Source organism: Perognathus longimembris, chromosome 11 (assembly GCF_023159225.1).
Source record: "Perognathus longimembris pacificus isolate PPM17 chromosome 11, ASM2315922v1, whole genome shotgun sequence".
Classification (NCBI taxonomy): domain Eukaryota; kingdom Metazoa; phylum Chordata; class Mammalia; order Rodentia; family Heteromyidae; genus Perognathus; species Perognathus longimembris.
The window spans coordinates 18,934,882-18,957,814 of NC_063171.1; the positions used below are offsets into that span (position 1 = coordinate 18,934,882).

The 22,933-nt window shown below is 40.8% G+C and overlaps 1 protein-coding gene and 1 long non-coding RNA gene across 2 annotated transcripts in view; one reads left to right on the forward strand and one right to left on the reverse strand.

Annotated features, from left to right (window-relative positions):
- Rgl1 (ral guanine nucleotide dissociation stimulator like 1) overlaps positions 1-22,933 on the reverse strand; it is a 125,178-nt gene that overhangs the window by 53,864 nt on the left and 48,381 nt on the right. Inside the window, exon 4 of the mRNA XM_048356966.1 lies at positions 12,534-12,611. Coding sequence (XP_048212923.1) covers positions 12,534-12,611 — 78 coding nt within the window. The remainder of the gene's footprint in view (positions 1-12,533; positions 12,612-22,933) is intronic.
- On the forward strand, positions 1,088-15,317 carry LOC125359302. Its single transcript, XR_007212526.1, has 3 exons — positions 1,088-1,098; positions 7,042-7,044; positions 13,677-15,317. It is a non-coding gene; the product is annotated as an uncharacterized LOC125359302 (long non-coding RNA).

Here is a 22,933-nt window from a genome sequence, read left to right on the forward strand (position 1 = left end):
GTCTTGCCCCTGTCTCACTCCATTCCTAATCTAACTCACACACTAACCAGAACTGAGTGGGAAGACATAAGAAACCTTACTATTGGAGGGATATCCTGCTGTGAAGTCACAAATGTTGAGGAAAGGTGAGCCTTTTGGACTGGAAAAGTCACTTGACTCCATGTAGGACAAGAAAGGTTTGGAGGAAAAAAACAACGCCTTCGCAGGGCCACCTGGGAACTAAGGATGTTGGGGGTAGTCAGTTCATTCTACCCTTCACCAGTTCCCGTCCAGTGAAGGAACATGAAATACCTGCCTTCATCACCCACACTGCCACTTTGATCAGTGACATATATCAGTAGGACATTCTGAGATATGTCAAGACAGACAAAATAGTCTTACAACTACTTGCCAGGTCAGTGATCAATCAAGACTCGTGGAAATTAATTCAAAGAGTGTTTGGCATCTATCACAGAAATGTAAATCATGCCACATGCATGGCTGCACATGTGCTAAAGATTTTATACATGTAGACACCACACACACATACATGTGCATGCACACGCACCCACGCATGCATACCCACACCCACACCCACATCCACACCCACATATACACCCTGAAGATAATCTGCTGCAAATGTATTCAAAGAAAGAAACTATAATATTAACTGCAAGAGATGATTCTTCAATGACTTGAGGAATGAAGATATAATTTCTGAAACTAAATGAAAAGATTAACATTGTGACATAAACTGGGTGCTGCTAGTTCATACCTATAATCCTAGCTACTCAGGAGGATGCAATCTGGAGTCTCAGTTCAAGGCCAATCCACGTGGAAAGGTCTTCTTGACTCCATCACCAAAATAAGAATCAGTCCAGCCTGGATGGGCTGGGATCAAGTGGTAGAACACAGTTGAACAGAAAGCTGAGTGAGACCCCAAAACTGTGACATAAGCTAAACTTGGTAAAGGAAAGCTAGTTCAGGCTCGGTGCTAGTGGCTCAGGCCTGTAATCCTAGCTTCTCAGAAGTTGAGGTCTGAGGATCAGGGTTAGAAGTCAGTCCAGGCAGAAAAGCCCTGGTGAGACTCATATCCAATTAGCCACTCAAAAACTGGAAGTAGCGGGGCTGGGGATATAGCCTAGTGGCAAGAGTGCCTGCCTCGGATACACGAGGCCCTAGGTTCGATTCCCCAGCACCACATATACAGAAAAAACGGCCAGAAGCGGCGCTGTGGCTCAAGTGGCAGAGTGCTAGCCTTGAGCGGGAAGAAGCCAGGGACAGTGCTCAGGCCCTGAGTCCAAGGCCCAGGACTGGCCAAAAAAAAAAAAAGTAAAAAAAAAAAAAAAAAAAAAAAAAAACTGGAAGTAGCACTATGGGTCCAAAGTAGGAGAGAGCTAGCCTTAAGCAAATACTCAGGAACTGCACCCAGGCCCTGAGTTCAAGCTTCATGATTGACAAAAAAAAAAAAAGCTGGCTCATAATCTCTTTTGTAAAGTCATCTTTTGATAGGTTACTTAGCAAAATGGATAGTTCCCAGGGGAGGTGCCAATTTGATGCCAATGAATGTCAGGAAGGTGGTCAGAGGCAGCAGCCACAACTGAGAACAGAGGAAACAACTAGGATTATGTCTTGTACTTTAAGCATTCTTCTTTTTTTTTTTTCCAGTTTTGATTTTCTTCCAGAAATACTTTAATAAAAATTGGCCATTTCCAAGAAACACCCACTGCACTAAGCATTCTTCTTAACAAACAAAACTTCATACAATGTGAGTCTTCGCACCTTGAGCCTTTTATTCAAGTTGTTGCTACGGCTTTTTGTGCCATTGAATTAACACCCGGGGAGAAATAACTCATGAATTAAACTAACATTATTGAGTATCCTTTATTTCCTAAATTCATGAAAAATGATAGGTTAAGTTCAGATCATCACAGCAGGGCCGTCCAGGGACCCATGGGAGCATGTAACTTCACAGGGAATGAATCTGGTCATGGCAAGAACTCCCTGAGGAAACTGAGGAAATGATGCTAAAAGCTGAGCTCTTTAGGATAATAAGATGTCCAAGGCATGAGGACTATGAAGTAACCATGTAAGCGAAGGTCTTGAGGTAAAAGAACAAAATACCACTTGGGAGATCTAAAGACCTATTTAAAGAATAAACAAGAAAGGGAGTCAGGCACCTGTACTACATGCCTGTAATACTAGCTTCTCAAGAGACTGAGATTTGAAGCCAGCCCTGATAGGAAAGTCAGTGAGACTCTTATCTCCAATTAACCACCCAAAAGCTGGTAGTGAAGCTATGGCTTAAGTGGTAGAGTGCTATCCTTGAGTAGAAAAAGCAGCTCAGGGACAGCCTCCAAGCCCTGAGTTCAAGCCCCAGTACCAGCAAGCACGTGTGTGTGCATGCATGTGGTGTACATGCATGTGCTGCGCTTGCGCGCGCGCACATGCACACACATACATGGAGAGAAATAAAACATAATAAGATTTCTATTTCCTTGGCTTCCTAGCTAAGCAGAAATTACACTTAGGGTCTGGGGATATGGCCTAGTGGCAAGAGTGCTTGCCTCCTATACATGAAGCCCTGGGTTTGATTCCCCAGCACCACATATATAGAAAATGGCCAGAAGTGGCGCTGTGGCTCAAGTGGCAGAGTGCTAGCCTTGAGCAAAAGGAAGCCAGGGACAGTTCTTAGGCTCTGAGTTCAAGGCCCAGGTCTGGCAAAAAAAAAAAAAAAAAAAAAAAACTCCAGGACTGGCATAGTTAAAAAAATAAAAAAGAAATTACACTTAATATCACCTGTTTAAAAGGTAGAGGACAGATGTTGTCCAAGAGGTATGGGAAAATATTCCAACATTTCCAGGCCCTCTCTCTAACCCCAAGATAGGAAATACAAAGCAAGAAGGGCTAAGATGACCATTAAGGCAGTGGTTATGTTCAAAGAACAGACTTTTTATCAGTGCAGAAATTTTGAGTTAAATGCATGGATTCATGCTAAAATCTACAGGTGGTAAAATACTACAGAACTGATAAAAGTTTATTTAGAAAACTATTATAGGCTTACAATCTCTCTCCCATAAAGCTTCAAGCCAAGAGATGAGATTACTTTGACAAGAATAACTTTGCCCATTTAGAGCTCTTTTCCCTCCCCAGAAATCTATGTGAGATAATTATCTATTGTATTTAATCATGAGCAGAAAGTAAGATGGGAAACTTTTTTCTTAAAGGGAGCAAAATATTTTTCTATTTTAGGACTTTTTCTCAAAGCTTCATCTTTCTTCCTGCATACAAGAAAGAGGTAAGAGGATGCATGTGGAGTGCTGGCCTTCCCGCATCATGGCTTTGGCTTTTGCCGAGCTATGAAGCTGGGATCTAGTGCATGAGGTCCTTCAGGGGATGAAGGCTAAGTCACCCTTGACATTGACTGTGGGCTGGACCCTCCACTTAGTCTCAGAGTGTTTTCCATTGCATCGGGGAAGGCTGCCAGATAGACGCTGCCTCTCAGACCTCTAGCAGGATGGCTTTTCTGATGAGATAGAACAAAAGGAGAGTTTATTCCTTTCCCTTTTCTTTTTCCTGACAAGGATGGAAACATTATTATCTGGACTTGTCAAGGCTGTCTCATAAGGCTTTCCACTGTCCCATTTTGTTATGAGTGGTAAGGAGGGATTAGAATACTGAGACTGAAAGTAAAAGAAGAGGTTGAGATAAGTCAGGAAACAAATGCAGAGCTAAGCACCAGAAAGCAAGAACAGGACAGGGCCCTTGGTGTGGTCAAAGAAGAAAAGAAGTTCCAATACAGGGGGAGGGCCAACAGGATTCTGATACGACACTCAGAAATACTGAATCAGTATGGGTAGGAGAAAGCCAGTAGTTGGATAAGATGAGCCTGAAACAAATTACTCAAAGTTACACATATGTCTCTCTTTCCTACACTGAGCACTTAAGAGAAATATTTCCCTTTTTATCAGATAGGATGAAGTACAGAGGAGGAAAAGGCCTAAGTGAAATCCAAGCTTTTTGACTTATTCACAGGACAACTTTGGACATGTTCCCTAACCTCTAAGCTCCACACCCATAAAAATAGGAATAATAATAGAGAAGGTCAGTTATACAAATTTTAAAAGTTTATGCAGTGTGTACCATGGGCACTAGTTTACTAAGTAGTCAATACTTCTAGCATTATATTCTAGGGACCTCAAAAACTCATTCATTCTTCCCAGCTGGAGAAGGAAAATTTCATGCTATAAACAGGCCTCTATTAAAAAAAATGTCTGGGGCTGGGAATATGGCTTAGTGGTAGTGTGCTTGCCTAGCATACATGATGCCCTGGGTTAAATTCCTCAGTACCACAATCAGAAAAAGGCAGAAATGGTGCTGTGGCTCAAGTGGTAGAGCACTAGCCTTGAGCAAAAGAGGCTCAGGGACAAAAGACAGACCCTGAGTTCAAGCCCCAGGACTGGCAAAAAATAAAATTAAAATTAAAATTGCTGAGTTCTTCTATAGTTTCAGCCATTGGAATCTGTGGTAGTATCACAAGCTCCATGACAAGAAGCAGGCTTCCATTTGGTGGGCCTGGCTAACGGAGTCTTCCTTCTTTCCTCATGTCCCTCAAACCATCTCCCTCTCCAAGGAAGCAAGTCTAACTTCCATATTTTACAACAGCTGTTTGAGGACCTTGCTCAGTATTCATAAAAAAGCAAAAGCCAGGCAAACACATGCCCAACTTAAAAGATCTCAGGATAACAGTGGTCAAATATCAGCCCCAACAGTGGTACTATAACCTCACCCTTTGTGTAGTTCTGTTGTCTTATTACTATCATCTAGGCAAGTGCAGGAGGAAACTGGAGCATCTGAGATCCCAAATTAAATAGTCTGAGAACACAATGCAACCTGACTCCCAAAACCAGAGCTGTTACTTAATGAGCTGCTTGATCTTAGTCAAGGTTCAGGGTTTGTGAAACTTCAGTGACTATGCATATAACATGAGGCCAGTATCTCAGTATATTTGTGGTGGTAAAAGAAAATACAAGGTGCCTAGTCAGATGTCTTGAGTGGAACAAGCACACCACAAACTGTAAAGAGGCAGTGGCAAAAATGGCAATGGTGATGTCATCATTTCTATTGTCTATGTGGCTAGAATGTAAATTGAGTGACTCAAGTGTCAGAGTGTAGTTTTTGAAGCCTGTTTTTGCCTCACTCTAATAGCCTCATATGACTGACATTATCTTTTTGCATCACTGAGGATTAATTTTTGTTTTACTCTTCCTTAATCATTACATCAAATATTGCTCAGCAACTTTCTACCTACATCCCTTAAATTCACATTGTAATGTTTATTATTTATTGACTTGTATGGTAATAGGAGTTGGGCTCACAGCCTGGTTCTTGCTAGGCCAGTACCCTGCCTCTTAAGGCACATGCTACCCAGTTCTTTTTGGCTTCATTATTATTGATTGAAATAGAGGTCTTGAGTTTATTCCCCTAGGCTGGCCTCAAATCATGAGCCTCTTGATCTCTGCCTGCTAAGTAGCTGGGATTATAGGCATGAACCACTGGCATCCAGCTAATGGCTTTTAAAACTAAACTTTTATTTTTTATTAGTCCTGTTTGGGTATTTTAAGACAATGGTAAGCTCTCTTATACAGCATATTGTGTCTCCATTGCTTTTTTTGTTTTGCCTTTTCTTAAAAAGCCTTTTCATATTTTAACCTTTAGTTCTAAGTTTAGAGTTTAAAATTTTGCTTTTATTCTGTTTTTAACTATTCTTTTTCCATTTTTTTCTCACAATCCCTCAGACTAATTTGAATTGCTTTCGTAAGAGTATTTGAATTTTTGGAATGAATATTGATCGAAACTCCAGGGAGAGCACTAACACTTTCCACTAGAACGGCATTAAACATCACAGCCAGCCTTCTTTAACTCATGGCCTTCTCTTTGAAGTGTGTCCAATGTCTTGAATTGCTACTATTCACAGGAGGCTTTTCCAGTGACTGAAATCTGCTGCCACTATTTCCAGTTTCTGGGAAAAGATTACAAGAATGCCATTTGTATCATCTGAATGTGTGGAAATGGAAACTGCCTGATTCTATCAATGTGAAGGAAGCATTGCTCTAGAAAGAGCCTGAGAAAACAAAACTTGCTATTCCAGAAGGGAAGTGATGAGATTCTATTGAAGAAAAGGAAACACAAACTATTTCAACATTGTAGTAGTCATTAGTGAGAGGAAATAAAGCAGTGTTTCCTGAGTGTTAAACCTCTTCAAATAAAGGCACATACACCTAAAATAACAGCACATTTTAGCAAATGAAGATTCATAATGTAAAAGCTTTAAACAGTTAATATTTCTTCGTTACCTTCTGTTCACTTCTAAATTCAATGGCTACAATAAGTTTGTCCTAAAAATAGTTTTCCTTTTCCGATCGGTTTTTATTCTTGCAAATGAAAGCATTTTATCATATAAAAGTTTCAGCAAGAGGATGAAACCTATGAAATGAATGTGAGCAGAGAGTTGCTTCTGTCATAGGAAGTGAGTGTTCTCATTACTGAACAGAGCACAACTTACACATACCAGTCCATCCCTAACTCCAGAAATCACTATGTGCCAGAAATCCCAACATTTGGAAGTATTTCAAGTTGAATTCTTGGCAGCTGGGGATATTCTAGCTTGGGCTAGGTGACTTTAAAGGTTGCTGTTCAAAGTCCAAGCTGGGTACAGCAGGGGCTGGACTTACAACTGCTCTGCATGTGGCACTCACTCTGAGCAACATGGGATTTCTTTAATTCATGAAGAACATCAGTCAGCTGTGGTCTAAGACACCAGAAACCAATCTTTCATCCTCTGATAAGTTGATTAGATCCATATTTACAGATAGGGGAAAAGACTGGTAACTTGGTGCTTGGGAGCCTATGTAATCTGTAAGGATGATGCCTTGATTTATTTTAAAAGCCAAATGAGACATGAATATTTTTCTAAATCAATCATGATGCCCTGGCTGCACCCCACCTCCACCCAAGTCTGCAAAGCTGAAGGCAGGGGCTCCCAGAGGGGTGTTTACTTAGATGGTCACTGGACTCTGGCCACAGCAAAGAGAACCAAGAGCATTCCACCACACCTCACCTTCCCCCACAGACAATGCTTTGGCACAGATCTTTATTTATGACCATGGTGAACAGCTGTGATGTCACCATGAATAAAAAGCAAATCAAAGCCTTTTTTTTTCTTCCTGTTTTATTACAGCAGTTACACACTCATTCCAAGAGAAACAAGTGAAGCTTACTGTTCAAAAGTTTAAATGTTTGGATCATGTCCCTGTTTCAGTTTCTGAAAAATTAGATAAAAATGATCTTCATTAACAGTCAGTGAGTATATATTCCAAGTGCTCATTTTCCAGATGAAGAATCTGAAGTTGAGAGAGATGAGGTGGTCAAGCCATGGCCACACGGCTGGTGAGTGACAGTGAGAAGGTAGGAGGAATCTGAATTCTACAGGCCTTTCACCTTCCACCTGCTGACCAGCTTAGGTGCAGACCACCCTCAGCATTTCATTCACCTCATTATTAAAAGGGACATAAAAGGTTTACCAACAGATATGCTTAGATGTACACAAAGAAGGTCATTTTCCTTGGAGTAATCAGCCTCAGACATTGTTTAGTAGGCTTTTACCAAGACACCTGACATTTAAGGGCAGATCCCTGAGAGAGAGGGACTGTCTATGCATTCTAGGAAGTTCGGCATTCTCCCTAGCCTCCACCTGCCAATGCCAGTAGCACCACCACCACCACCACCACCAAAATTAAGATAGTCAAATGTTTTCACACATTGCCAAATGTCCTCTGGTGGACAAAGTCATCCTGCTAAGAATCATTGCCATACCTCCTACACATCTACCAGCCCAGGAAGTTTGCACTCATTGCCACAAGTCACATGCCAGAGGCCTGGGGAGACTAAGAAATGTGCCGTGTTGAATGTGTCTGGAAGAAGGTACTCCTAGGGTTCCCTCTGAGGACAACAAAGCTGTGATCCTATCTACAAAGGAAAATATCAGAAGGATAACTTCCAGAAAGAGAGAGAGAAGATAATGGTGAAGCCAGATCAGAACTATAATGAAAGGAGTAACAAGTGAAAAGACAGAAAGGGAAATGGAAGGAAGAAAAGAGGCCACCAGGGAAGGGGGACTTAACATTCCAGGATTTGCAGGACAGAACAACCCATTATAAAATAAAGTGGTATATTTTCATCAGGCATAATTTTTTTTAAAGGCAACCCAGTTGGAGGAAAAGGGTCAAGAACTTTCCACCAACTCATTGTGAAGCTCTGGGAAAGGACCATTGTCCCCAGATGATGGGCCCCTCAGGGGAGTTCTCTATGAAGCTCTTTGTAAAAGCCTCCTATGCTGAACATTCTAAAGCCCTTTAAAACAGCTCAGCCTGGAGTTTCACCCACATTAGTGTTCCTGGCATACAATGAATTTCCGCAGGACTCTAAAATAATGATGTGACTTTTCACATTCAGAACACAATCAATTTTCATAACTGCTCCTACCCCAAAACCTATTTAATCTCAAAACACTCTCTGGGAACTAGAAAAGATCTGGATGTATTTTAGACTTTACTCTTTTTGGGAGTTTAGCTTACTAACTGAATGGTAACTCTAGATTTGACTCAGTGCCAGCACATGTATGATAACACGCTTGACAAAGTGATCACTCCATTCTTTTTTTTTTTTTTTTTTTTTTTGGCCAGTCCTGGGCCTTGGACTCAGGGCCTGAGCACTGTCCCTGGCTTCTTCCCGCTCAAGGCTAGCACTCTGCCACTTGAGCCACAGCGCCGCTTCTGGCCGTTTTCTGTATATGTGGTGCTGGGGAATCGAACCTAGGGCCTCGTGTATCCGAGGCAGGCACTCTTGCCACTAGGCCATATCCCCAGCCCTGTAGCGGACATTTTTGAACAAATGTATATTGTTAAGAATGGAGTGGGGCTGGGGATATAGCCTAGTGGCAAGAGTGCCTGCCTCGGATACACGAGGCCCTAGGTTCGATTCCCCAGCACCACATATACAGAAAACGGCCAGAAGCGGCGCTGTGGCTCAAGCGGCAGAGTGCTAGCCTTGAGCGAGAAGAAGCCAGGGACAGTGCTCAGGCCCTGAGTCCAAGGCCCAGGACTGGCCAAAAAAAAAAAAAAATGTCCCCTACAAAAGGGTCTTGCTCAAAAACCATTATTTTACATGAGATAGATAGCTATATGTCAGTTACACATATAGATATATGTCATACCACATAAGTCACACCACACCACACCCCCCCACACACACAATGGAATTGTATTCATCTCTCAGGAAGAATAATATTATGTCATTTCCAGGGAAATGGATCCTGGAAAAAATTTGGTTAAGTAACATAAATGAAGCTCAAAGAGACAAAGGGTACATGTTTTCTTTCATATATGTAAGTTATATTTAAAATATAAACAACATATATGAAAACATATACAGGGTCATAGCATGGAGTCTCATGTTGTTTAACTCCTTTGAAAAAATAACCGACAATTTAAGAAAATAAATATCAGGAAGCTGAAGTATGTTTTCTGAGGCAGGTGGGGATGCAGAAGGCAGACAAATAACAAGAGCACTGCTGGACAAATACAACCCTAATGATCATTGTATATATGTGAAGATGTTCTCATAAATTGGCATGGTGAATTGAAACCCCTTTATACAACTATTTAGAGGTAGAGATTATTTAAAGATATTTAAAGGTTATTTTAGTAAGTGTCCATGGTTAATCATGATTTATTAACTCTGAAGTGCTTAGGAATCACTTGGGGATCTTGTTAAGATTCAGGTTCTAACAGGCTCTACCCCTGAGGTTCTTCATTTCTAATGAGCCTCCTGGTAACTGACACAAACTCAGTGTCACACCAAGTAGAAAGCTAAGTCTACTTCCTTCTGAAAAGCAGCCATCTGGATATACTGTTTCGCTCCTGTAAGAACTGTGTTGAGTACTGATGTTCCAATGCAGGGCCTCATGCTTGCTAGGTAGGCACTTTTACTCCTATACTATACTTAGTGCCTTTTTTCTGCAATGGTTGTTGTTGAGATAAGAGTCTCCTTACCCAGGTGGGCACCTGGGTGTGATCTGAGTATGGATAACAAGCACGCACTAACTTCTCCAATGAGGAGTGGCAGGTGGGGGTGGGGGGTGGTCTCAAGAACCTTTCTGCCTGGGATTGACATCATTTTTCCAATCTCAGCTTCCCAACTACCTAGGATTATAGCCATAGTCACTGGTACCCAACATTTAAGAGCATTTTATTGCTAAATATGCTAAATATTCATTGCAACCCTCTTCTCAGAAATTAAGAATTCTTCACAATCTAACCAACCTAGCTTTAGCTCCATGGACTCCCCTCTCACCCAACATTTAAACCAGGAAAGAGCCACTACCAATTCTGTGTTATTCTACCAAATTCCATGTGCACTGAATTGTTCTGCTCAGGTCCCACTGTTCCTTCTGTATGGACAGCTCTACTGTCCAAACCTTGACCATCCTCCAAATATCAACTCCTCCCAGGAACCTTCCCCAGCTCTCTACAAACAATGCAACCTTCCCATCATACCTTGCACTTGTCACTCAAATGTCTACATTGGTGAGTCAGAAATGTTATATATAAAACCACATGGAACCTAACGCAAAAGTATTAAAACTTCTGCTTTCTGATTTCATATGCCTACTCCCTGAAGAAAGAAGAGTATCAGTAAATTCTTCATGGAGTTAAAAAAAATCCACAGCCATACAAAGCCTAAAAGTTAAGAAACGTGAGGGAAGGAGTATGCTGGAAACAATGAGTAAGAATGTTAAAAGGGGTGACACTGACCAAGAAGCCCTGCATTCAAAAGCTGTTTGAAAAAGTCCACAGGTCCTGTTCCTCAGATTTTTGGGGAATAAATAATTAACATTAAATAAATATTTAACTTCAGAAGTTTGAGGTACTAGTGCCTATATCCATACACCTTTGAATCACCCCACAGTGGTCCCCATCTCTGCATCATGAATGTTTCTTCAACATCTCCTAGATTATTCTAGATTATCTACGTAAGCAATGTCCCATTTAAATAAAAATGACATACAAAAATAATATAACTCAGGTCACCCACTACCCCAGACTCCATTTCTTAATTCCCCTTTAGACCAAGACTTTTCACAGACCCCTACTTTGTTCCTTTTTATCCTCTTTTGGCTCAGCCTCCAGCCACCAACACTGTGCTTGTCCGGGGCCACCAAAATAAATAAGTAAATAAATAGATAGCACTGAAGAACAGTAGTCATTTTCCAGACTCCTCTCAGTGGATCCGTGGGCAGAACTGATCCGGTGAATCACCCTCCCTGAGCTCTAGACCCAATCCTTTATGCTCCTGCTTCACCTTCGCCACAGCTGCTCTATTCTAGTCTCCTCTACTAGACCCTCTATGTCCCTAAGTCTGCACACTGAAGGAACTAAGGCTCAGACCCTGGTCATTCTCTTACCCAACTTCCACCCCCGACGTCTCTCCCTTTAAACTAAGGATGCTCAAGTATGGACCTCCACTCCAGATGGCTCCCTGACATCTAGTTCATCCAACTACTCCAACTGACCCACACTCCCATCCCAGCCTGCTCTTCATTACTGATCTTTGTTGTCTCATATACTCAAGGTTCTAGCCTATCAGTTTCTCAAACTACAGCCATTGAAGGCATCTGTGAAGCCATCCACTGCAGCATATCTTGCAGCAGCAGAGGCTTGCTGACTCTGTTGCAGTCCACACTGCTGTCAGTCCTTACCTGGATCCTTACAAGAGGCCTAACCAGAACCCCTGACCTGGCCCTTGTCCCCAGCCCTTGCCCCTAGCCCCAATGCCAGGTTTTCCAGAGGAAACCTTTTGGGATGTAAGTTAGGCCACAGCATGGTTCTCAAAACCTAAATCAAACTCAGTGTCTTTCCCAATATCCTTTGCATCTTCAGGTGGTCTAGTCCTCCACAACCTAACATAATAACCTCCCCCCCAGGTCTTGGAGCTCACACACTGTGCTTCTCCATGGCTTCTCCAGCACCGTTTCTGCCTTGGAGCTATCCCATAGCCCTCAGCCTAGTTATTCATAGGCTTACGTGGCAGCTCATGCAGCTGTATTCAAAGATTGCCAGATCAGAACCCCTGCCAAAACTGTAACATGTGGCCAATCACACCATCAGAACGTATCCACAACCTGTTTCATTCTTCTTCATGTTTTTGTGTTTACTTTGTCTCTCTTTATTAAAATACTGACTTCATAAGAACTAAAACTTACCAAAAAAAAAGTTTGCTTGTTTATCTTGTATCAATTAGAACAATTCCTGGCAAATAATAGGTACTTGATACATTTTAAGGAGTAAATGAACATTAGTAGATAATCAAAAATAAATCAATCCTTAGATATTGTAGCAGAGATCATACATCACTTCAAAGGAAAAGGTAGCTTTGCTACACTGCTTTCTCTACTGCACTGTCTTCATAAGAGCTACGGGGAAGAAAATACTCACTTCCTGATCACTGTCCGGGACTCAGTAGAGCTCGGGCTTCCATCCTCTTCACAATTCAGGCTTGTTAGGTTTCCATACCTTCAAGACAGAAAAGCAAATGAGCCAAAAAAGTCAGTGGTGTTGAAAAACCACTCTTTCCAATGTCAACCAGAAAATAACAGTCATTTTTTTGGCTTGAAGTCCTGGACCTCACATTCTTATTTGGCTAGCTTGCTCATGGCTGGCATGAAATGAGCAATGCCTCAGCCTGGCATTTTGCTAGTTAATTGGGCAAGGAATTGCACAGATTTTCTTGCTTTAGCTGACTTCGAACCTTGATCCTCAGACCTCAAAAATCTCCTGAGTAGCTAGAATTAGAAGCACAAGTTACAATCACCTACGTCATAATTACTTATTTTCAAGAGTAATTAATGATATAAATATTTAGTAAATAGCTGAACAAATTAATGAAATAGCTGAAATGATACAGTATTATTGACAGTCACTTAATGGGTACATTTGTATATTCTAGACAGGAAAGTGATTTGATATTCACATTACAGAAAACTTTCTTTTCTGGTACCTTAGTACCAAATCTTAATTTGAATTCAAGGCCTCATACTTGGTAGACAGGTACTTAACCACTTGAGCACACCCCCAACCCTTTTTTAGCCTTAGCTATTTTTCAAGTAGAGTTGTGTTGTTTCCCAGGGCCCAGAGTGGACCACGATCTTCCCGTATATTATGTATTATGTATATTATGTATATTCTATGTAGCTAGGATCACAGCTTACTGATTGAGATGGGGGTCTTACTAACTTCTTGCTCCAGCTGGCCTTGGACCCTGATCCTCTATAGTAGCTGGAATTACAGGGGTGAATTGCCAGAACTAGCTTAAAATCTTCTCTTCATATTTAACATTATATGAATTTCTGTAGATTGTTGATGTCAGCAGGAGAATCAGATACTATATGACACAAAGAAGGCAGATTCCTCCTGAATTCTGCCACATACAACCTAGACTCTTGCCCTCTGCTTTGTCCACACAGGAGACATATAGCTCTGCAGGCACTGTTTTTGTGCTCAGGCCATACGTGGGCATAAAATGATGTCTCCATGTTACACCTGAGGGTCTCATCTCCTTAAGGATAAGTCCTGTTTAAGACTCTGGGCCATCAAATGAAGAATGGAGAACAAGATCTTGTATCACAGCCTGCAGGAGAGCAGCAGTGGGTACCGCAAGCCAAGCTGGTTTAGACATGGCACCTGAAGGGGGAGGCTTAAGGGCTGGATGTTTTGTTTCATTGTTGTTTTTAGAAAGCAGCGAGTGTTTTCATTTTCAAAGTTTACTTGTTCCAAATTCAAATTGTACTTAACAAAGTGAACAGTAACTATGTATACGATTGATTATCTAATCCAACTCCACATGTGAGAAAGCCCATTTTGTACAAACACATCATGTTTCATTTGAGTATATTCACACTCAGTTCTTGAGCAGGAGTCTTTCTATTAACTTCTAATGCCTACTCTATTTCTGCAGTGTTTCCTTCTAACAAGAAAGAATTCAGAGTCCCTGGAGGTTCAAAAGCTGGTTGTCTGCCCCAAGGTTGGGATAACAAAAATTCTATAATTGGTGGGTTTACATTTTTAAAGAGCACACTGTTGTCTTCGATAATGGGATTAAAGGTCCTTAGTACCCTTATGGCTCCTTGTTCCTGGGATTTACAAATCCTTTTAAAAATAAAAGCCCACCATCTGGCTTGACCAAATGCCAGTCCATCTGGTGTCCCTATCACCCCATCTTGATAGGTTCCAGTTGGTGCCCTTAGGCATTCTCTCCCCCCGCACCCCCCCACACCTCCCCCAACCTGTTCCTTTCTCCAGCTCATCAGCCTTATGGACTTCTTGTCTTCACAAAGATAGTTTCCAGTGGTATCCACCCTCCCCTATCCTCTTCATTCTGTACTGCACCTATTTACAGAACTCCGGGAGCTACCCTTTGCTCTTCCTGAGATAAGAACTGAGTCAGATTAAGATATCCTCAACCCCATATGAGCCAAGCAGGGATGGGAAATGAGATTTACTGGTAAATAAACAGAATGGGAGTGGTTTGGGCTCTGTGCTTGACCACCATCATCGTGAACTCTGTCCTCTTGTTCTCTTACCACAGAGTTGGTAATTTGCAGACTCAGGAAAGATTAGGGTGAGTACAGTAAAGAAGGAGACTCTTGGAAAGCCACTGCCCCTCATAAACTGACTACAGTAACCCTTGAACTCTTCTGCCAGCCCTCTATGGAAAAAAATGTGGTACTTAATCTTTGTTTTTGTCACAATAATTAGCCCATTCATTCTTTCTGGTTATTCTGGAAATAACCTTTACCTTCCAATTGGAAGCTATGAGAGATTAAAATAAAAGAAGAAAACACTTTCAAGGAAAAGATACACACTTTACTCTCCTTGATATTGTTCTTTCAAAGACATTTATACTACGCTTCCAAAATCTCCTAGGAATCATCTCTACATTAGCTTCTCTCTTACTCCTGTTCTGCACTTTTCAAGAGCTAAAGTAGATGTTTAATGGCACCAATACCTATCATAATTCCTCACAGAAAAATGTAATGCTACAGTGTATGAACAAACAGTGCCAACAATCTGCCAAGAGCTAAATTCTTGCTCATTAGCTAGCACTATCCATCAGCAATTGCTGAGAAGATCACATAGCTATTCCTGGTTACTGGAGTGCCCACACGCTCACAGTCAGGACGGGAGTGATCATTTGAAAATAATCTTGAGACCTGTAAGATCCATCAATAATAAGGCATGGGTGGCAACCCACATGGTCATCTGGGCTCAGGCTCAGATCTTGCAAGTATCCTTGCCTCTTTTCCATCCAATCTATCAGAAGGCTTTGCCTTAACAATATAACCTGAATCCAAACACTCCCCTCACTTCTATGGCTTCCATCACCATTTTGAATTGGGTCAATGTAACTAACAGTCACTTCAGAGCCTACTCTTTTAGCATTGCCCTATAGTCACAACCATGGCTGGTTAACATAAATCAGATTATGTCACAGCTCTACTCAAGTTCTTCTAGGACTCCCATCTGAGACAAGGTCAAGGTCTCGATCATCTCACAAGGCCCAAAAGCTATGCCCATCCCTCACAATTCCTACTCACTCACTTACTGGATCCCAGCCCCACTGGATACTCTTGTCCTTATCCACCAGGTGACCCTACCTCAAAATCTACACTTATTGGTGAGGCCTGACCATCCCGTTTAAAATTTAAATCAACTTAAACAGCAACCCCCTTTGCTATCTTATTGTTTCCTAACACTTTAACATACTTTAAAATGACTACCACCATTTTGCTAATTGTCCATGAGAATGTGAACTCTCTGTGAGCAGGATTTTGTCTCTTTTGCTCACTTGTCTTTGGCACTCACACAGGTGCTGGTTGTGAGTAAATGAGTGTTCAGGAGCTTCCAGGAACAGACATAGCACACCTCCCTATCATTGGGTTCAAATCTGCCTCTGTCTATACAAGTACCTTAGTCTTGTTGTGTTTTCATTTCTGAGGGCTTAGGAGCATTAAAGGCTTAGGAACACAAAAATATATGATTGTTCAGGTCTAAAATTAAGATGAAAACAAGCTTTAAGAATTTTAAGATGGAGATCTTGGAGGCATCAACAGTACAAAAAATGGGAAAGTATGTGTACTGTTACAAAGGAAGCTTTTTAATAACAGGATAAGAGCACAAAGCACATCACCCTCTAAAACTTAAAGGACAGGGCAGTGATGTTCATTTAGCCCTGAACCTTTCTTATCATTGAGGAGAATAAATGCTTTACAGGAAAAAAAAGATAAACTAGCTTTGGGGATCAAGAACTCTTTCATGTTTGTCTGAGAGTGAAGTTTTACTAGATTAAGAATGTTTCTTTGATGTTTCTCTAAACCTGCACATATCAAAAATCAAAGTCAAGTTCAATTCTTTTACTCCAGGATAGTAAATAAAGGGTGCGTGTATATGTGTGTGTAATTAACAGCAGTACAAAAGCTACAGACAAACCTGTCAGCAATGTCATCTCCAATTTCTGCAAAGCCTCCCTAGGATTTAAGATCAAAGCCCTAACATCTTAAGAAGGCTTACCAACAAGCAATTGCCCTTCTTTAAATGGCAACTTATAAAAGTTAAATCAAAATACAAATTGTCAGATGACTTCCAACATAGTGTCCTCTGTTATCACAAGGCAAAAGAAAGATTTACAAATACCTCCTAAGTACAGCCTTAAGCAGTTATATACTGAAGCCTAAAAATTACTAGAAAAAAAAAAGAAAAAGCCAATATACTGTTTAATTGGCTGCTGATAGTTAAACAGGAAAGAGCTATTTTCAGAGGGGATGTCTAGATTCTACAGCCCATCTGGGAAGTGAAATGTTTCATTTGTGTTGGGAGGAGTGGGGGGGGGGTATTAGTGATTCAAAGAAACCCAAAGATAAAGTTGTCCCCTGGGATAGACTGTTTGTGGGCCATCCTCACCTTTGCTCCTGGCAATAAAGTCTCGATAACAACAGATAGGACAGAGGCAATCCTGAAGAACTTTTTAGAATCTACTTGGGTCTGTCCAAAGAGCCAATCATAATAGCAGGTAATATCACTGACAATTTATTATATGCTAGGCACCATGTTTTACAGTGTGGTTTCATTTCATTCTCAGGATATTCCTATAGGGTAATATTATTCCAATTTTACAGGTGAGACAAATGAGGAAACCTGAGGTAAAAAACCCTCGAAGATACAGCCACTAAGTGAAGCAGGGATTGGGATTGGGATTGGGTTTTGGATCTTGACAAGCAAGTCTTAGAGCCCAGTTTCAGTCACTACCCCCCCAAGCTAAAAGATATTATTTACCTATTCATTTTATGTCTCTCTCACCACATCATAATACTTCAAGATTAGAACCAATGAGCCATTCTTACATGTATTCATTCACTTATTCATTTTGTGCTCATTCAATGAGGATTGTTTTTCAAGTGTTATGTCATTCTAGCCATGAAGAATATATCATTGTACAAACCAAAGTCCCTATTTTCATGGAAAACATGTTGTAGAGGTGATAGATAGAAAAGAATCAAATAATTCATATATAGTCTATATATACTAATCCAGTAAGTGTACAGCACAATGGAGAGAAACAAAGCAAGTAAGGGTGTCTAGGCATGATGCAAATTATATGGGGTGCTCAGGGAAGGCCCAGTGTGTAGGTGATATAAACCCTCTGGAGGGGAAGCAATGAGTCTTTTTTTTTTTAATGGGAAGAAAATAAAATTTAATTAAGTCTATTACAGACATGTATCTAAAATTAATTTCCACGTATAAAAATATTACTAACTACTTGGAAAGATTTATAAAACAGTGACATTCACAAGAAAACAGCAAACTGTCTTAAACAGAGATACACCTGAAACATATTTACCTATGACAGATTAAATTGATGATCACCAAGCATAATATTTACTGACTGATTACAACAAATTTACATTGATGCCTTGAGCCATGACAATGAATATGACAGTTTTAACCTTCACACAGTTCACAAACTAAATCACTCTACTTCCAAATGTGGTTCTGAACCAGAGCTATTGCAATGGCATAGAATCTATTCAGCCTCTGATAAGGATCTTTCAAAGTCCTCCAAATCTTTTTGTTTTTTTGAAGGAATGAGTCTTGTAGATCTAGTCTAGGGAAAGAACTGATACAAAGCCTTGGATCAGCAGCAGGATGGTGTTGTTAAGGCTGGTGAGAAGCTGAGTGAGTAGAGGTGAAGCATGGAGGAAACAGGGACAGGTCAGATCTACCCCCATGGTCTACAGGTCAGTCTGCTCTGTGGTAGATTGTGGCAAGTCTTTCATTTTAGTCTTTTATCTTGCTTACTACTGAATCCCAGAGCTTGCACATGGGTCACACTTAATCTACATTTCTACTTTCACTTCTATGAATAAGAAAAAGCTGTGGGGAGGGAGAGAGGATGGAGGTACTTCTTGGGGATGGTGAAGTAACAGAAAGGCAGGAAGTAGAGAAAATACAGACCTCACAGGAAGCTGCTGACTCCAGGACCTCAGGGAGCCTTTGCTTTTTAATAAACCCCAACCTTGGAACATTTAGGTATTTTTCTTTAACTGACCCATAGAACCGAGGTCAAGTATGAGAAAAATGTCCAGTAGCTGACCTTCACTCAGGAGAATGGCATGGGTGGAATAGCCTGCAGATGTCTGGAACACCACAGAAAGCCATGGTGAAGTGAAGACTTTGGACTGAGGACCACAGATCAGCTATAGGGGTTTAATAATATCTACCATAGCAGGTACCTCTTCACCCAAGTCTGAACAAGAATCAAGTCATGGCCACCAAGCCCACCTTGCAAAAGTCCTATTCCCACTGTAAAGTTGGTTGCTCAAAGGAAAGACACGGCTCAAAAACAAGTAGGCAAAAATGTGTTCTTCTGCAGAAGGGAAGAACTCAAAAGTCTGAGCAGAGAACCCCAAGTCTGGTTCTCTGGGAAAAGTTTTCTCGTGGTTGGAAAAAAGCTAAAAGAGGGTTAGGGGCATGGCTCAAGAAGCAGAGCATTTGGCCTACTGAAGGGGTTCTATTCCTAGTACGAAAGAAAGAGAAGGAAAGAAGTAATGGAGGGGGAGAGGGAGGGAGGGAGAAAGGAAGAGAGAGAAAGGGAGGGAGTAAAGGGGAGAGGGTCAAAGATGAATTTATTTTTTTTTCCATCAGGTTAAAAAGTATTTTTTTAGCTGATATATATACATATATATGTACATATATGCACATAATATAACATTTATAGTATTCACACATACATATGTGTGTTTACCTACATATCTTATTTTTTTTTCTCTCTCAAATTTTTATTTTCAAACTGACGTACAGAGAGGTTACAGTATCATACGTTGGGCATTGGATACATTTCTTGTACTGTTTGTTGCCTTGTCCCTCATGCCCCCCTCCCTCCCCCCCTTTCCCTCCCCCCCGCCCAGATGTTCAGTTCACTTACACCAAACAGTTTTGCAAGTATTGCTTTTGTAGTTATTTCTCTTTTTTTACCCTGTGTCTCTCGAATTTGGTATTCCCTTTGAATTTCCTACTTCCAATACCAGTAACCACGGTTTCCAATATACTCAGATAAGATTACAGAGATAGTGTAGGTACAAACATAGGAGGGTGATACAAAACATCATCAATAATAGAAACTACACATATACATAGGACGTTGAAAGTAGTTATAACTGTGATATATCACTTGTTTCCATATCATGGAGTTCATTTCACTTAGCATCATCTTATGTGTTCCTAAGGGTATAGCTATTGGGCCTTGTGATGCTCTGCTATGGCTTGCCTAAACCTGTACTAATTATTCCCAATAAGGGAGGCCATAGAGTCCATGTTTCTTTGGGTCTGGCTCACTTCACTTAGTATAACTTTTTCCAAGTCCTTCCATTTCCTTACAAATGGAACAATGTCATTCTTTCTGATAGAGGCATAAAATTCCATTGTGTAAATGTACCACATTTTCCTGATCCATTCATCTATGGAGGGGCATCTGGGTTGGTTCCAGCTTCTCGCTATGACCAATCTCCCTGATGAACATAGATGCAAAAATTCTCAACAAAATTCTGGCCAATCGACTTCAACAAGTCATCAAAAAAATCATACACCACGATCAAACTGGATTCATCCCAGGGATGCAAAGCTGGTTTAATATACGCAAGTCAATTAATGTAATCCACCACATCAACCGGAGCAAGGTAAAGAACCACATGGTTTTATCACTGGATGCGGAAAAAGCGTTCGATAAAATCCAGCACCCATTTATGCTAAAAGCCCTGGAAAAACTGGGATTCCAGGGAACATTCCTGAATATAATCAAGGCAGTTTATGACAAACCAACAGCAAGCATAACTCTAAATGGTGAAAAACTAAAGCCATTCCCTTTAAAATCAGGAACAAGGCAGGGATGTCCACTCTCTCCCCTGCTCTTCAACATAGTACTAGAATTCCTAGCCAGAGCAATTAGGCAAGAAGAGAATATAAAGGGGATCCAAATAGGAAAAGATGAAGTTAAACTTTCTCTCTTCGCAGATGACATGATCCTATACCTAAAGAATCCCATAGACTCTACCCCCAAGCTACTAGAGCTGATACAAAACTTTGGCAAAGTTGCAGGATATAAAATAAACCTTCAAAAATCAATGGCCTTTCTCTATGCTAACAACCCGAAGACTGAGGCTGAAATCAGGAAAGCAACTCCTTTTGCAATAGCCCCCAAAAACATAAAATACCTAGGAATAACCTTAACCAAAGAAGTGAAAGACCTCTTTGAAGAGAACTTTAAAAGCTTGAAAAATGAAATTAAGTCAGAACTAAGAAAATGGAAAAACCTCCCATGCTCCTGGATTGGGAGGATTAATATAATCAAAATGGCAATATTGCCAAAGGCTATCTACAAATTCAATGCAATACCCATTAATATCCCAACACCATTCTTTAATGAAATAGAGGAAGCAATCCAGAAATTCATATGGAACAATAAAAGACCTAGAATATCAAAGATGAATTTAAAATCTTTCAGTTATCAGTCACAGTACACACACATTGCTGAGGGCAAATCAAGGCTCCCTGGCTAGGAATAAAAGATGGCAGCTAAGATTGGCTCCAACATAGAGGGGAATAACTCAACAAGACACATGCTATGGCTCAGGTATGGAGCCCCCATCCTCAGCTTCTATCTAATCAGGAACTCCTTCTATACTTATGTCTAGGGATAGGGGAGCCAATCACAGAGAAGAGGAAGAGATAACTGCATGTCATTTTTTATTTTGTTTTAAAAAATATAAAAGCACTACTTCATGGAATTATCTCTTTAGTTTTATAAATCCTCACTTCAGGAAAAGGAAGTCTGCCTAGTTATGATGTGCAGCGAATCTCTAACAACATCCCTCTGTCCCCTTTAACAGAGCTGTCACTGCCATTCCCTCCATCCCATAAAGCCAGGGTTCTGAAGTCACCAACTATTCCCATGGCACTGCTGGGTGGGAGTCAGGACTACTTGGGAAAAAAATCAATAGATAATCTAGCCACAAGGAAAGGAACTTAATTTCCATTTTCCTCATGTGATTATGGATGGGGGGTGGGTTATTCCCAAACAGTACCAGTTTAAAAGTTTCCTGGTTATCCCAAGGTAATTGGCATAGTTACAGGGGGAAAATAGTAACAACAATGCTTGTGGCCAAGCTGAGTTTGTTTCCTGCCTGGCTTCCTGCAGCTGAGTGTGGAGACCACAGCTGACCAGGGCAGGAGGCTCTGAATAGAATGAAAGTAAAGGCAAACACCTGACCTTCCACATCCTTGAGCCCATGTACACTCAGTTGTTGGAGTCAATCTCCTTTACAATATTTCTTTGGGTTTTTTAAATCATTTTGCTCCAACAAATTTATTAATTTATTCAAACAAGTTTACTATTTTTTGTTTTGTTTTTGCAAGTGCTGGGGCTTGAACTCAGGACCTGAGCACTGTCCCTGAGCTTCTTTTTGCTCAAGGCTAGCACTTTACCACTTTAGCCACAGCACCACTTACAGCTTTTTCTGTATATGTGGTGCTGATGAATTGAACCCAGGGCTTCATACATGCTAGGCAAGCACTCCACCACTAGGCCACATCCCCAGCCCAACAAGTTTACTATTTTAATTGCCTTGTATGTCTGAAGTCTGACCCAGGTCTCAGAGAGCTAAAATCAGGTAGTCATCAGGCTACATGTCCTTCTAGAGGCTCTAGGAACAAGCTGTCTTCCCTATAGATTTGATGGTCCCTTCCCTCACTCAAGCCAGCAACACAGCACCCCTCTGGTCCTGCATCCATCCTTCTAGCTTTCTCTGATTCTTTTCTGCTTCTATCTTTCATATTTAAAGACACAAATAATCACTAGATAACTCAAATAATCTCCTTATTTTAAATTTAACTGATTAGCAATCTTAATTCCATCAGCAACCTCAATTCCCTTTGCCATATACCCAAACAAGTATATAAGTTCTAGGGATTCAAACGCATATATCTATGAAGGGCAGTGATGGGTCTACTTGCACAAATGTGTGAAATCGTTATAAAAGTTGTATCTTCAATTTTCCAAGCTAAACAGTTCTTTGCCAGATAAAAGTATGAACCAGAAAGAGCATGAGGCCTTCACAGAGGTTGTGCGCTTTCTTATGTTGGAGGCATTTCCCATAGTTCTTGTTGCAATCCTCTTCTTCACTTATACCAGCCAATAGTCTCATTTTACTCAGTCACAGAAAATATAATCTGCATACAATTTGTGTTTAGTGCATACCATATTCAAGAGTTCATTTTGCCGAAGGAGT